This window comes from Protobothrops mucrosquamatus, unplaced genomic scaffold (assembly GCF_001527695.2).
Source record: "Protobothrops mucrosquamatus isolate PMUCROS unplaced genomic scaffold, P.Mucros_1.0 scaffold_24, whole genome shotgun sequence".
NCBI classification, from domain to species: Eukaryota; Metazoa; Chordata; class Lepidosauria; order Squamata; family Viperidae; genus Protobothrops; species Protobothrops mucrosquamatus.
This window is the reverse complement of record NW_015386100.1, coordinates 104,223-121,295: the sequence shown is the minus strand read 5'-3', so window position 1 is coordinate 121,295 and position 17,073 is coordinate 104,223. Positions and strand designations below refer to the sequence as shown.

The 17,073-nt window shown below is 39.1% G+C and overlaps 1 protein-coding gene across 1 annotated transcript in view; it reads right to left on the bottom strand.

Annotated features, from left to right (window-relative positions):
- Positions 1-17,073, bottom strand: part of ATF7 (activating transcription factor 7) — a 68,869-nt gene that overhangs the window by 16,102 nt on the left and 35,694 nt on the right. The window contains exons 2-3 of the mRNA XM_029287377.1: positions 6,388-6,484; positions 2,211-2,329 (exon numbers count right to left, since the gene is read on the bottom strand). Of these exons, the coding sequence (XP_029143210.1) occupies positions 2,211-2,329; positions 6,388-6,484 (216 nt within the window). The remainder of the gene's footprint in view (positions 1-2,210; positions 2,330-6,387; positions 6,485-17,073) is intronic.

Below are 17,073 nucleotides of genomic sequence, written 5' to 3'. Positions count from 1 at the left end.
AAGTGAGCTTTTCACATATAGCTAATTCTCAGGTTACAACAATTGGGAAAGCGATGTGGTCGTAAAGAATAATTATCACATGACTATATCACTTAGCCACGACAGGCCCAGCAGTCCTGGTTGCTGATAAGGGTTGTAACCCCATTATAACCCCGACATGTTGGTCACTAAGTGGAGATGATGACCGTGAGGATCGTTAAGCAAAGATCTCATGTGACTGTGACTTACGACCTTCCCTGCTGGCTTCCCCATTGACTTTGCTACTGAGACACAAATGTTGTTCATGTGACTGTGGGATGCTGCAACTGTCATAAGTATAAGCAAATCGTCGTGCCCAAATTGTGATCACATGACTCTGGGGCACTGTGACAGCCAGAACTTTGAATATTGATCGTAAATACCATTCATTCAACTTTAGAGGGTTGTTGAATGAATGGTCAGTAAGCAACGACTACCGTACATTGTTAAACAGTTAATAATACTAATTATACATATTATTGTTAGCCAAAATAATTGATCAAGTTCTCCCCTCAGAGAAAGAGACTGAAAATTCTGACCTCACGGAAAACTCTGACGGGATTGTGTTGCCCAGCGATTCGCGTCTAGAGTTTCTGGTATTTTGGAAAAGTTTTGAGCAAATAAGGGAACACCAATGCCATTGTATGAAGCCATATGTGGAAAGAAATTAATTTTAGCTCTTCTTCATTGTTAACTGTATACAATCTTTTCCTTTGTTAAGCTTTTCCTCAAAGCCCTTCTTGGGTTATTTAATTTATTTCTTGATTTGTCAAATGTATATAGCTGCCCATCTCACAAATGTGACTGGGCAGGGTATACTAACAGCAAAACAATAAAAACACATCTTAAAATAACCCTACGAATAAGGAACATGTATGTAACATAGGAGATTGTTTAAAAACCCAGACAAAGAAAGAGCCATCTTGCAAGCTCCTGAACATAAGGGATCTCCAGGCCTGCTGGAAAAAAACACATCTTGAGATATCTCTGGAAGGCCAAGATGGTCGGGGCTATTCTCACCTCAGGAGAGATGGTGTTCCAAAGGACTGGTACTATGTCAGAAGAGGCTCCGCTCCTGGTCCCATCAGATGGAACTTCTTAGCACACAAGACTTGTAACATGCCCTGCCTGCCTGCCCTGATGGGGTGGGTAGAAGTGACTGGGAAGAAGTGGTCCCTCAAATACCCTGATCCTATGCCATGTAGGGCTTTGAAGCAGGGGTCCGCAAACCCTGGGCTGTGGCCCACCACCAGGCCACGGCCTATTTGCAACTGGGCCATGGGAGCAGTGGGTTGGTGCATATGCACGCAGCCCAACCTGCGCGAGTGACAGGGGGTACATGTGCACACACGCGTGTAGCTCAACTTGCACAAGTTGAGCTGCGTGCGCATGCATACTGGCTCACGACTCACCCAAGTTGAGCTGTACACGTGTGTGCGCTGGCCCACTGCTTGCACACCACTCTTCCCCTGCCAGGCCGCCAAGCTACAAAGGCTGGGGACTGCTGCTTTAAAGGACAAAACCAGAGCCTTGCAATGGACCTGGAAACAAACTGGCAACGTAGGTCATGGAGCAGAAGTGCAATGGGTTTCACTCTAGGGATGCCCATAACTAACTACCCCACAGACCAGGGGTCCTCAGCCTCCAGGCTGCGGTCCAGTACTGTGGTGTGGCCTGTCCGGAAGTGGGTTGTGGGGAAGCAGTGGGCAAGTGCGCATGCAGCTCCATTTGTGCACACGCCACTTGTGTGGAACCATTCCGTCTCCCCCACCCCCCTGCTGGTCCACAAAGCCGGAAAGGTTGGGGGCCACTGCCATGGACAAATATCTAGCTTTGGATCATTTTCCTTAATAAAGAAACAAGTATAATGTTTTCAACTCATTTGTTTAATTGAGTTCTCCTTTTTTCTATTTTTAGGACATGTGTGGAAAACAGATGTTTTAAGTCATATATATGCAGAAATACCAAACATTCAAAAGAATTCACATATTTTTTAAGCACAATTTTACATGCATGACAAAACTCACCAACTTTGCCTTGTTCGCTGCACCCCACCCTCTCCCTGGTTAAGTGTGGTCTTGCCAATCAAAACCTAAATTCTCCCTGAGCTGGCAGTATTTCTTGATACAGACGAGGACCCTCATGTTGCTCAACATTTTAATTTAGTAAGAACAAAGAACTTTGCCTCTTGCCTTTTTCTCATCATCTTCTGAGGCTTTCTTGAATTCATGTTCAAATGAGCTTGCCAACTCGTTGAAGAGACCAACTTCCTCACAATTCTTCAGAAAACGTGTTGGTGTTGGTGTTTGATCTGTTTGGCAAAGAAGAGAAAAAGACAATAAGAAATATGCGATTGAAGTCCATGATTCATCCCACAGAATGTGCAGCCAGGATATAAATTTACAGCACAGCTATAAATTAAAAATGCAGTTATCATGCTAGAAAGAGTGGATTCCATTATTCAGATAGTTATATCCGTGTGTATGTGTGTGTTTCTTCTTCTTCTTCTTCTTCTTCTTCTTCTTCTTCTTCTTCTTCTTCTTCTTCTTCTTCTTCTTCTTCTTCTTCTTCTTCTTCTTCTTCTTCTTCTTCTTCTTCTTCTTCTTCTTCTTCTTCTTCTTCTTCTTCTTCTTCTTCTTCTTCTTCCTCTTCTTCTTCTCTTCTCCTTCCTCCTCCTCCTCCTCCTCCTCCTCCTCATCATCATCATCACCATCACCATCATCCTGTCCTGTGCAGAGCGCATTGGGCAGAAAGTGTTTCATCCATGTATTAATATAAAACATAATTCTGTGTATTTTGCAATGATATGTGATATTGAATCTGTAACAGAGATAGGAAAACATATGTATAAACAAACTGCAGTTTTGGAGGACTCTAATGCAGTAGGAATTAGGAGGGGCTGGTCAAGACCTGAAGAAGGGAGAACGAATGAAGGCATTTTAAAAGATAAGAGCAGGACAGCGTAGAAACAGGGAATACAGATTGGCTATATCATAATAGAAGGGGGAGATCTTACAGTAGGAGCGAGCATATGAAAGCCCAAGACATTGTACTGCTCTGGATGGTGCTGGGATATGATGTTCTGCTTCAGAGGATCTCAGGAAGATGCCTCAGTGTGCATGTATAGATGTTTCTAAAAATATCAAGAAGAATGAGGAAAGAATAAAGAATGTCTATCTTGCTAGAATCCTATCCAAACAGTGAGACATCCAAAGAACACCCCCTCTATGAAGCGCTTCAATCCCTTATCCTATTAAGGAAAAGGGGGGGGGAGAATATGCAGGTCTATCTCTGTGGGGAACTTCTGCTCTTATCCCTCTCAGAATCTCCTCCTCCCACTTGCTCTTCCTTTCCAGCTGCATCATATTGATGGCCTAGAAAAGAAGAGAGCCAGTTCTTTTTCCCAATTTATAAAACCTAGATTTTTGCTAGATGCAGAAAAGCCACTGAAGGGGCAATATTTTAAAAAGCATACTGGTTAACACTAACGTCAGCTTTTTCATTTCTGCTTCTGCATGCCTCTTTTAGATTTACTTACAGCATTTACATTTATGGTGGTACCTCAGTAGTTGACTGCTTCCAAACCTGGTACTCGACACATTTTGAGGTGAAAATGTCCAGTACTCGGTATTTGTTTAGTATTCTACGTGCTGCGATAGGAAGAGGGAGATGGCTACGGAGAATGTACAGGAAGTTGGGTACACTGGGTAAGTTGCTGCAAAAGGAGGGGGACAGCCACAGAGAGCGGACAGGAAGTTGGCCATCTTGGGAAGGTCACTGACATAAGAAAAGAGACAGAAGATGAAACAAAGGGGTCGCGTGATAAGTCATGTGGTTTGTCTGGGACTTGTCCTTTTTTAGTATTCATCATACCAATTAACGACACGTACGTGTTTAATGTCAAATGGGATGTGTTTTATGATCTGAATTCTGCATGTTCAAATGTGTTTTCTTCTTTTGCTTCTATTCATTATACAGAAGAAAAGAGAACTGCGTATAAAGCACTGAAGCCATTAATGCTTGGCCTCTGAATTTTTGGCTCAGCATTTTGAATTTTTACAGTCTATTTTTCACTTTTTAAATCAAACTGGACAAGCTGCGTCCATCCAGCCACAGAAGAATGGGATCTAGCCTGACTTGGATTTTGGCCCACTGCACCCACCTCTTGTTGGACATTTTAATATGGCTGATATGAGCAAACCCAGGACCTCAGGAGAATCTTTTATTTGTACTTTACGTAATTTAGTGAGAGTGGCAGAAAGGTGATTTGCTGTCATTGCTCGGGGGAGGCATTTATGAACTGATATACCTAGGATTTTTGCAAAGATAAGACAGAAGCTTTGAGTGATTCATCCGCTTAATCAAAAGCTGCTGCAAGAGGAATAAATGACAGGCAATTCTGTGAAACAGTCACTGTGTGTATCACAACACACAACCTATTAGACATCAATTTTAAAGAACTATGTATGTATAGACTTTTTGTAATTGACTATTACGTATTTACTGGGCACAAGTGCTAAGGGGACACTCTTCTTTGTCCAATGCCAATGCTCTTATTCTCTTCTATGTGCACTATTTGCCCAGCAATCCCTTCATACGTCAGGAAAAAATAAGACCCCAAAGCATGCTTTCTATGCCGTGGTGGCACAGTGGTTAGAATGCAGTACTGCAGGCTACTTCTGCTGACTGCCAGCAGTTCGGCAGTTCGATCCTGACCGTCTCAAGGTTAACTCAGCCTTTCCATCCCTCTGAAGTCAGTAAAATGAGGATCCAGATTGTTGGGGGGGGGGGCAACAGGCTGACTCTGTAAACTGCTTAGAGAGGGTTGCAAAGCTCTATGAAGTGGTATATAAATCTAAGTGTTATTGCTATTATTGTTGTTATAATTTACTAAAAAGTTGATCATGCTAAGTATGGTTAGCAATCCCCACAAAACTGTAGAGTTAGTCCTCGACTTACAACCATTCATTTAATTACCATATGAAGTTATGAAGGCACTGAAAAAAGTGACTTACACCTGGTCCTTGCATTCATGATGGCTGCAATGTTCCCTAGGTCACATGATCAAAGTTTTGGCACTTGGCATGTATTCATAACATTTGCAGCCTCCTGGGATCACGTGATTGTTATTTGCGATCTTTCCGGGACGTTTCCAACAAGCAAAGTTCATGGGGGAAGCTGGATTTGCTTAATGACCATGTGATTCGCTTAACAACTATGGCAGAAAGGCCATAAAATTGGGCATGATTCTCTTAATGACTGCATTGTTAGGGATGAAAGTTCCGGTCCTAATTATGGTTATAAGTTGAGGACTACCTGTAGGTCTTCTTACATAATGCTTCAAAATGATTATAGTAAAGTAAAATCAAAAAAAGGATCAGGGAGATTATGGCAAAATAATAATAATAATTCTCTACTTCAGATCTTACGTCTGCCTGTCAAAGGAAACAATATTGGCTTATTAGTGTTGACTTGCTACAAATATATTCACGGACCCAAACTAATTAGAATGACTTTCAATATTTCTATTTTAAGCAAGAATGAAAGCACTTTTCCCTGTCAAAGCTGCAGTAACAGAAGAAATTGCAATTGTCCCTTTCTAAGGGATGCAGATAAAGAAACCAAAATATGCAAGGACAGCCTGTGTAAAGGAAATAACTGTTTAACTGAAATTGTTTTCCTCTACCTAGTACTCTTCAGGTATGTTGAGATTGCAACTCCCTATGTTCCCAGTCAACATGGGAGTGAGATGTCTTGGAAGTATTTTTCTTCTCCATTTGAGACTTTATAACAAGGCAATTTCTTACAAGATCTGTAACCTGTCAGTCTTGTTCTTAAAAGATCCAAAATGCAATTGGTAGAAGAGAAAAAGAATGCTCTGTGGCCTTCTTTGTGTTAACATGGTCTGCTGCTAGACTACCAGGAATATTTTCCTCAAATCTGTGCATGTCTAAGAAAGATTAGTCCGGGCTTTACAAATGCCTTCCCTGCAAAGTGCTAGGTGAGGTTTCACATGTATTAAGTGATCACCTAACACTTAAGAAAACCAACACCTGGGAGTAGAAAAGGAAGTTGAGCAGTCAATTATTGTTTGTCACCCTGAAATTACACATGACGTGTTAAAGAACTGTTTCTAAATCTTTCACTTTTAAGGCACAACATGCGACACTTCTGTAATACATAAAAAGGCAGAGATCTATTTAGTAGCGTTTCTTTCTTTCTTTCTTTCTTTTTTCTTTACCTTGATTAACTGAAGTCTGCAAAACAGGTGGAACAAATAATACCTAGTGCATTCAGCTCCTATTATCAATCTTACAATGGGCTCTATTAAATGTTTCCCTTTAAATTGATCTGGAACATGGCACATACCTGCTATGATGACTGAATCTGTTCTGGAAGGACCAAATTTCAATGTCATCTCATGCTTGAGTTTATGAACAGCCAGGTGGTCTTCATTGGTAAATCTCTGGAATGAGACAAGTACATGCATTTTTATCCTAGAACGTACATTCTGCAGCAGGAATTGAGTTGGGAAAGAAAGGCTCCAAGGCAGAGGCTATAATAAAATCTCTAAAGTGTGTGCTAAACAAAACAGAGCATGACAGATTGTGAGAGAAGTGCTGTGCAAACACAATATCTCTAAATTGAAGGGGGGGGAAACCATAACATGCAGAGCTCTCAGCTAAGAAGGAAATGGAGTTAATAATCAAAATGTAAAAAAAGGGGGGGAAAGGCAACAGTTTATAGTTACTGCAACTCAACTAGGAAATGTGTAATGCTCTCTCTGCAGCACCCTGCAAAATGTGTCAGTTTTGTTACTGACTAATGGAGAGAGAAATTATTTACTACTGGCAATGGAAGGAGTGGGAAGGATCAGCTAATGGTTTGAGTTGTGCCAAACAGAGCTGGCATCCACAAGGTGATTTGATCCCGCCGTTTATGAAACATGACAGAACTAAGCTGGCCCAAGATCTTTATTCTAATGGATGCAAACACAGAGAAATGCAACAACTCAATCATTGCTCCCAGTGAATAATGGCCTGCATATCTTGTGTGCCAGAATATGCTATGCTGCACCTGCAGCATGATTACAAGAAGGAATTAAGCATAGCTGGTCTCTGGGACCTTGGTAGGAAACATGGACACCCTCTGCTGCCAAGACCTCAAGGCTAAGGATGTATCCTATAGTCCTGGCTAGGGCTTCTAAGCAACCCCACACTGAATTGAAACTATATTCCAATGTCCCATTTATTATATTTTCTTCCTATTCTTAGATTCTGAAAAGGAAAAAAATGCTTCTGAGTTAACTGAGTTGACTGCAACCATATCCTTTTTTTTGGACAATGCTCCAGAAGTAGTTTGCTGCTGCTGCTGCTGCTGTTTTCTGGAATGCTTTTAAAAAAAGAATTCTAGTCCAGCCATGCATATGCTCAAATCGAAGTAAAAGGGTACTAGCTATGCAAGTATTAAAAACAGTTTCTCCCCTTGCGAGCTAAAAATCAGAAACTATGCTTTACTCCAGATCCTGAATGTATGCCCTAGGTCACGGGTAGGCAACCTTGGCTCTTTTATGACTCGTGGACTTCAACTCCCAGAATTCCTGAGCCAGCCATGCTGAGGGGAAAGGGAGAGGCTTCCAAGCTGAGCCATGCTGGCTGAGGAATTCTGGGAGTTGAAGTCCACGAGTCATAAAAGAGCCAAGGTTGCCTACCCCTGACCTAGGTGGATACCACTACCTGAGAAGCCATACCTATTTACTTCAAGAAAGAAGCATATAGATAGCAGATTTATGACCATTCATTCAGTGACTGTTTGAAGTTATAATGACTGGTCCCCACATTTATGGCCACTGCAGTGCTCTCAGTCACATAATCAAAATTCGACTGCAGAAGCTCTTGAACTCCCCCTAATACCTATCTTCCCCTCATCTCTGACCTTTTAGTTCCCTTGTATTCTCTCACCTACCCTGCTGTCCCCTTCCCCATTCTGCTGCTGGCCTGGGATCCAGGTGCTCTGTGAGGGTGCAGCCCTGGGATGTGCAGGGGGGCAGAGCATCATCTGAGGAAGGGAGCTTGCCAGGCCTGGCCAGGGAGGAGGCAGCGAGATGGTGAGGCACAGTGCTGTCGGTTACGGCAACAGCAATAGCCTTTAGACATATATACCGCTTCTCAGTGCTTTACAGCCCTCTCTAAGCGGTTTACAGAGTCAGCCTATTGCCCCCCAACAATCTGGGTCCTCACTTTTGCCACCTTGGAAGGATGGAAGGCTGAGTCAACTTAAGTCAACATAGGTAAGAAGAAAAAGATGCCCTTGAACTGAAATCTTTTGCTGGGAACTTCACAGAAGCATCCAGGCAAGTTGATTTAGGGAAAAGCCCAGATATGGTTTCCAGTTGCCTTTTTCCAGATGCTTTTTCGGCTTCCTAGCCTAGCACTGAGCCCTAGGATTCCTTGGTGGTCATCTATCCAGGTACCATGTAAAATGGACTGAGGTGGGGGATCTAAGTTTAGAAAACCAGAGAGAAGGAAATTAGCAGCCATAATAGGAGTTTAAACGGAATGAAGAATCGGAGATAATAGATGCATTCTAACCACTGTGCCACCCACGGGCTCCCTGGGTGAAGTTGGAAGCTGCGTGGGAGGCACTGTGTGGGGTGGCAGGAGACTGGAGCAAGTGGAGGGACCTGGGCTTCCCAGAGCTGCAGTGTGCATTCTGCAGCTTATGATGGAAGCACTCCTGGAACATCAGCCTGTCTATCAATGCACTCTTCTGTGTATTTATTTTGTAAGCTCAACCTCATTTATTCTTTCTGTATAGACAAACCACATCAACAAGACTTCCTTTATATTAGTCATTCAGCTTTCTGCAATATTCAATCCACATTTGTCACCCATTCATTTTGATCCTGCCTTTTCCTGTTTTCTCATGCAAACTTAATCATTTCCACCCTATTCAATTTCCCTTTATGTTTGACCTCACATATCCAACTTTCGCTTCCATGTAGCAAATTGGGCAGAAACATACTTCTATGCTCATTTTTGCTTCTTTTGACCAATATTTGTTTCAAACTAAGTACTATTTAATACTTTTCTACCAATATTTGCGTAGCTTAATTTTCTTCTATTCAACTTCCCCTCTTTAGTAAAATGTCTATTGACTTTGTACATTATTGTAAATTGCTACAGCTGTTCATTTTATTGTTTTTATTTCCCAATCTAAAGTTATTCTGGTACCCCAGTAATGTTTGAACAGAAACAAACTATATAATAATAATAATAATAATAATAATAATAATAATAATAATAATAATAATAAATAATTATTCTTTGTTTAGAAACAAGAATAGTTTCATGACCAAAAGGAATAATAATAAGCCATTATGATGCCTTGAATTGAGTTTAAAAACATGAAATGGTATTTTTTTCCTTGTATCATCAGGCTGAGAAGATTCAGCCTTTTGGTCTTATGTACCAAGAATGCCAAAACAGTTGTAAAGGGTGGTGATAATGCAGAGGGAGAGGAGATGGTAAACTGGTGGATAAATGCAAGTTGTGTACTTCACAATTGAACGGGCATCTAAAGAGTTTTCATCACAACTCAGCCATCAAACCATTAAATTGTAACACTGCTCCAAGCAGAAACCCAGCAGAAAAATGTAAGGCTCCATACTATGTACAGTAATTGCCCATATGAATATTTTGCTAACTGGAGTAAGATATGCAGTATGATTGCTGCATTATTTATTGCACAGTTGAATTCATATGGTTGGTAAAGCTCTTTTATTGATACTGGGATTTTACCTTGGGAGCTGACCCTGGTCCTGCCCTGCACTAGCTACCTGGGAAAGAGATATCTGTTGTTGTATTCATGCCACACATCCTTATGTCAGCACTGCAAAAAGAAAACACACACCTCTGTTCTTCACTGCAGAAGTTTACACGCTTTAAAAAGGGTTTTAGTAGTTTTACAATGTGCTTCATGCAAACTGAAACAGATTCAGCTGCTTTCTAATTACTGCCAAAACCTGGAGGCAAAATGTAACGTTTCAGTCCTAAATCATTTGTCGGCACACAGACGGCAAAGTGATGGAACATAAAATGAAAAGGATAGGAATTGGAAATACAGAATCAGTATTTTTAATCTCTCTCAAATTTGCCACTTCCAAACTTTGAATAGGCTTTGTCAGGCATGGACTGAGGGAATAATATCTCTGCCAAATTTTGCAACAATATTAGAAAACTGCAATGGCTAACATTTCGCTTCTATGCAACATAAAAGCACAGTTTGTACTGGGCTTGATAGCCCTAAACATGTGCTCTCTGCTTCTATCCGCATATAAAGTATTCAGTTTGAGAAAACCATAGGATATCAAAGCTTTTTCACTTCTCAAGCTTCTCTTGTAGAAGTTAAAGGGATTCCTTCCATATGTGTACCATAGATGTGAATTTGCTCAAGTGACAGAATATATATATATTCAAAGCCACTAATCACCATTATGTATTCAATACAAACATGTTGTTGTTCGTCCATCGATTTCGATGAAGACCTTGACATCTTATGGATTATGGGCCATCAGCGGTGTGTCCATAGATGGCTGATGAGACCGATGTTAGCACGGAATGTTCTGCCACATACTGAACAGAGAAATGTGGACACTATTGCTATACAAACATACTCAAGAAGAGAAAGTCTGAAATACAGAGAAGTATCTTTTGCTAGAATAAAGCTTCTGCATGTGCAAAGCAGTACTTCTCAGACTAATGTTTGTTAACATTACTCTCCTCTCTCCTAGAATGGTGCTTCCTTTTCAAACCATTATAGCATTACTATATTAAGTGGCATCTTCCTCTATGCCATAGAAGAAAAAAGAAGACAGAACTGGCCATACTGTATTGTCAATACTGGTTCAGGCTAAGACAATTGCTTTGTTTATGGCTGCATAGTAAACTTATGGTCTCTGACCTGCAAAACCTTATGAGATATTTGGGTCAATTAAATAGTATGTGATTTACACTGTTTATGTGGTATGGGCAAGCTTATGACTAAAAATATCAAATACATACGACAGATCATAAATGTTCTCAACCCAGGAAAGCTGAATGTCACGTATATAGTTACAGTAATAGATTCCATCTATGAACTAAATTTGTGAATCAATATTCAGACAAGTTATTATTATTTTTTACATTTTCTTTTTTTATCTCTTTTTCTTAACACCTATTAAAGAAACCTGATCAATTTCAATGCTCTCAATTTACTGTCTGTATTCCTTTGGCCATCATCAATCAATGATACCTACAATAATGTATATTATTTTCGGGACTAGAATTTATTATCAAAACAGAGCTATGCTGTGTTAACATTCAATTTGCTCAATGCTTCGAGATAGTGCTGTCAAACATTTGGCAAGGAAATGCACAATTTCCTTCCTTCCTTCCTTCCTTCCTTCCTTCCTCTCTCTCTGCTATTGCTTTTCTTAACACACTGTTTTACCCCTTATTCCCTCATATAGAGATGAGAGAGAGAGAGACTGGCCCAAGGTCACCCAGCTGGCTTTGTGCCAAAGGTAAGAGTAGAACTCATAGACTCCCAATTTCTATCCTGATGCCTTAATCATTACACCAACAAGTTCTTAGAGGTCAAATAATAAATGTAGCTCCTTGCTGCAAATAGACCGTCCTGCTACAGTCATTATTTCAAACAAAGACCAAACAGGAGGGCAAGCTTGGGGTCTATTTCAGTTTTCTCAGAGAACTAAACTATTATTTCTTGCTCCTCCATAAATGACAATATAACTAAGAATTAGTGTTGGAGATCTTTGCCTGAGTTAAATTCCAACCAGAGAGCAATTCCCATAGTAAAATTCATAATGTTGTCAAAGGTTATTCCAGTAATAATTACTTCTCGGACTAATCCCTTCAGGGTTTTTTTTCTTCACAAGGGTTTTTGGAAATGATTTCTTCCTAGGGCTGACAGAGTAGGGTGACTGGCCCAAAGTTGCCCAGATCCCTTTGTGCCTATAGCAGTGAGCCTGAGGAAATTTAGGCTGTTATTCTGAAGTCCCAAGAACGTTTCCTCAATGTTTCTGCATTTTGCTTCTAGAAAATGTATGTGTACAGATGGAACAGATCCATTTTTCTCTAGAAGTCTTTGCACGTAAAGAAATGGCAAGATACGCTTGCTTCTAAGCATTACACATAAAAGAAAACTTGGGAGACTCGCACTTCTTTTGACATATTTCTCTAAGAAACATCTGCAGAAGCCTTCCTTTCGACATTATTATCTACATAATAACATCGTACCAAAAAATCTGTGGGTCTTAAGGAGTAGAGGAAATTGTGAATTAAGAGTTTTCCTTTTGTTGATGTGCTGCCACATACCAGCATAAACACATTTCAGTGACTCAACTACAGTAACCAGCAATCATTCCTATTTTCAGAACCCCATCTCTCTTCAAAAGGCAGGCCGTGCTGATTGCAAAAATCAAAGCTGTCTTGCTTGCCCACGAAAGACAGAAACAAGCAGCTGCATTTTCAGGGTAAGAAAGTTCTTTACTAAATGTGCAAATAAATGTCCAAGAAATGTGAAGATGCAGTATTTGACCCAGTCAAACATCTTTCTCAGAGGAAATGATTCATGTTGACTAACAGCTTGAATAAGCCTACTGCATCTAGCACTACTTGGCTCACAAGCATCCTGTACTGGATTCACTAACAAACAGTCATTCTTTCATCTTAGTCACCAACAAACTTCATCCCTACTTAATGGATGAGAAACTGAGGCACTACAGACAGCAGGTTTCTTTTTTAACATGCAGCAATACATCTGTTATCTCTCCTACACCATTAAATTCAAAGGACATAATTATCACATTTTGACCTCCTGCCACCTTTACCTGACAAAAATACTAAAGTATGAATTTAATCAGAAATATAAAGTATGTATCCGACACATGGAGGCAATTACTATAAATATGACTTATTCATTCACCTAGTCTACTTACTATAAATATGAAACACGATAGATTTGTTTGCACAACACATGGAACAATGATACAAATTACAGTCTGGGTGTGAAATGAAATAATGACATGTAATATTTGAAACAAGAAGTCATTCAGGATTCACAGATGAAACAATCATATAGCAACTCTGTGGCCTACTGCAAAATCAAATATTTATCTTGGACTCTTTAATAAATGTTATTTACTCAGGCACTAACCATACTGAACAATATAAATTATTTTCACTGAGACTGAAAAAAGATACTGGTGGATTTGTAATAAAAATACCATTTTGTATATCATTTATTAGACCTCGCTTGCCATTTTTTTTGCATTTTCTTCTTAGAAGTGTTTCCCAATTGTCTAAATCTTAGATAGATCAGAATAACATTTCTTTGAATTACTGTTTGTATTTTTTTCAAATTTTATTCTCATCCCATTCTTTAGTGTTATAATAGTATTATATCTTAACTGGAAAGACTTGTATTGATGTATTCTTCTCCAAAGCCCTTCAGATGCGTTAGATCAACTTTGTCATTCCAAATCAAGCAAACTATGAAACATGAAGTTTAGTATATTTAGAGAGTATCAAGTTTGATGGGGGAAGTTACACTAAAAAATGTTGGTATCTTACTTCAGACTAAGTAGTAATCTCTCCACACAGGATCCTGAAATTTAAGGACACAAATTGTTTGACTGGCCACTTACTGGCCACTTCTAAATAAGTTTATGTGGAAACTTCTGTGGCTGTCTATCTTATACCAAATAATCCTAGCCAGCTCACAATAATATTAAACAGACAATATATTCACAATATAAATAAAACAGACGAATCCCATAAAACCTAAAAATTATGGTCAAAATATTTTATTTCAAGGTTTTAGTATTAGCAAAAGACATAAACTTTTCCTCTATTTCAGATACTTAGGCTATAATTAAAATACTAACTATATATAAAAAAGTGATATCAGATGGAGGGATCCCCCAAACTGCTGAGGAATAAAAATCTATAGAGATTTCCAACTAATAACAACACAATAAGATTGAATCTGCTCACAAGCCAGTCATTTGATAAAAAGGAGGTGAAAGAAAATTCTTATGGCTGCAATCTTGAATAGCAGCATTCTATATTATAATATTTCATTGCAGATATTTCTTATATGAGATCATAGGAACTAAATGTTGCTGTTTGCCATGATACATTAATAACTGTCAAGCCTTCAGATAAAAATTTCAGCCAACAAGCAAAATCATACCTGATAATATTAATAACACTAAGATCTCTCATATGATTTTTGCAGTTGGTTGATATATTGGTTTGGTTACTATGTTTTGCAAATTTATTTATTTAATTAGATTTTTTTTAACCCTGGGACTAGTGAAGTCTTTAGCAATTTTTTGAAATTCATTTGTGTTGGTGCATTTTCCAAAAACAATAAACATTTGGAAATATACCCATTTTAACATTAAATATATCCATATTAGACACTATTATTATTCAAATAACCTTTATATCTCTTGATATCTGACTTGTAAGGGATTCATAATCATTCAAATACAACTTAATACAGTAAAATCTGTGGACCAGATTATTAATGTGACCTAGGCCACTCCAGGACATTAATGTGCTTCTTCTTGAGTCACTCCCTTGTTGCCTTGGCTATGTGTTTTGGGCCATTGCCATGCTGGAATACCCATCCACGACCCATTTTTAATGCCCTGGCTGAGGGAAGGAGGTTCTCACCCAAAATTTGACGGTACATGGCCCCGTCCATCGTCCCTTTGATGCGGTGAAGGTGTCCTGTCCCCTTAGCATAAAAACACCCCCAAAGCATGTTTCCACTTCCATGTTTGACAGTGGGGATGGTGTTCTTGGGGTCATAGGCAACATTCCTCCTCCTCCTCCAAACATGGCGAGTTGAGTTGATGCCAAAGAGCTCGATTTTGGTCTCAGCTGACCACAACACTTTTACCCAATTCTCCTCTGAATCGTTTAGATGTTCATTGGCAAACTTCAGACGGGCTTTTACATGTGCTTTCTTGAGCAGGTGGACCTTGCGGGCGCTGCAGGATTTCAGTCCTTCATGGTGTAGTCGTGTGTAACCAATTGTTTCCTTGGTGACTATGGTCCCAGCTGCCTTGAGATCATTTACAAGATCCTCCTGTATAGTTCTGGGCTGATTCCTCACTATTCTCATGATCATTGAAACTCCATAAGGTGAGATCTTGCATGGAGCCCCAGACCGAGGGAGATTGACAGTTATTTTGTGTTTCTTCCATTTGCGAATAATCGCACCAACTGTTGTCACCTTCTCACCAAGCTGCTTGGTGATAGTCTTGTAGGCAATTCCAGCCTTGTTTACAATCTTGTCCCTGACATCTTTGGACAGCTCTTTGGTCTTGGCCATGGTGGAAAGTTTGGAATCTGATTGATTGATTACTTCTGTGGACAGGTGTCTTTTATATAGGTAACAAGATGAGATTAGGAGCACTCCCTTTAAGAGGGTGCTCCTAATCTCAGCTCGTTACCTGTATAAAAGACTCCTGGAAACCAGAAATCTTGCTGATTGATAGGGGATAAAATACTTATTTCACTCATTAAAATACAAATCAATTTATAACTTTTTTGAAATGCGTTTTTCTGGGGTTTTTTGTTGTTATTCTGTCTCTCACTGTTAAAATAAACCTACCATTAAAATTATAGACTGATTATTTCTTTGTCAGTGGGCAAATGTACAAAATCAGCAGGGGATCAAATAATTTTTTCCCTCACTGTAGGTTAGATACTTATTGATGAAAATATCATGACACTTGGTACTTAAAAGTTTAGTGAACCCTTCTGAATGTTCAATATTCTTGCATAAATGTGACCTAAAATGTGATAAAAAGTATCCAATTAAACAAATGAGTCAAAAACATTATACCTGTCCATTTATTCATTGAAGAAAATGATCCAAAACTTTATAAAAATATAACAAATAAAATGGTAGCAAGGACAACTATGTTTAATTTCACTATGTAAAACTTCTATGTAGTAACTAATTATATAATTCATAGGTTTTTCACTTGGTGGCAGCACCTAGCTGAACTTGGCAGATTTTTTAAAAAACTAAGCAGAATCAGATCTGATTTATATTAGGATAGGAGACTACTAGGAAATTCCAAGGCTGTAAGCTACAATGGGAAGCTGCAAAAAACACCCTGAAATAAGTCAACCAAAAAATGTTTCTGTATTGTTACCAAAATAATAATACATGGATATGGCTATCTAGTGACCAAGAGCCAAGCTTCATTAAGGATATCATTATCATTTACATTGCTGTTACCTATACATAGTTTTAATATTTTCGGATTTAAACTGTTAAAAAACGAAGGCAATATGATTCTACTAAAATCCCTTTCATATCAACAACCATCAAATTATACACCAAGTGTTTAAAACAAAACAAAAAATTAGATTCAAAATCTGATCATGGAGCTTCCCGATTCATCTTGCCAAATTTTATAAACAAGATTTTGTAATCTAGATTGCATATGCAATGAATTCTGCTAGTGTCACTTGAGATGTCTGTTTTTTCTCAACTACGGAGGCGCCAGTTTCTCTTCTTATTTATCTCATGAATAAGGTAAATATTCTATTTATCTCATGAATGGCCCAAATATTCATCACTTGTTTTGGAATACACACATACACCTCTGCATTGAGGACCTGACCGGGAATTCATAGATGGGTGGACCTATATATCAATGGCCTCCTCTCTATGAATATAGGTAATCCACAATTTATGACCGTTAATTGAGCTTGACAACTATGGTCATAAGTTGTGGCAGTTCTAAAGTGGGTCATCACATGAACAACCTGATTTTATCACCTTTTTTGTGACGGTCATTAAGCAAATGCAGCAGTCATAAAGCAAACCCATTGGACTGGAAGTACATGCTGGTTTCTGGCAAAAATGTAAATTGTAGCCAAATGAAATGGGAACTGGGTTGTAAGTACTATTGGGGGGGGGAGTCTGTGGCAACCTTGAAAGGTCACTAGGTGACTAGTC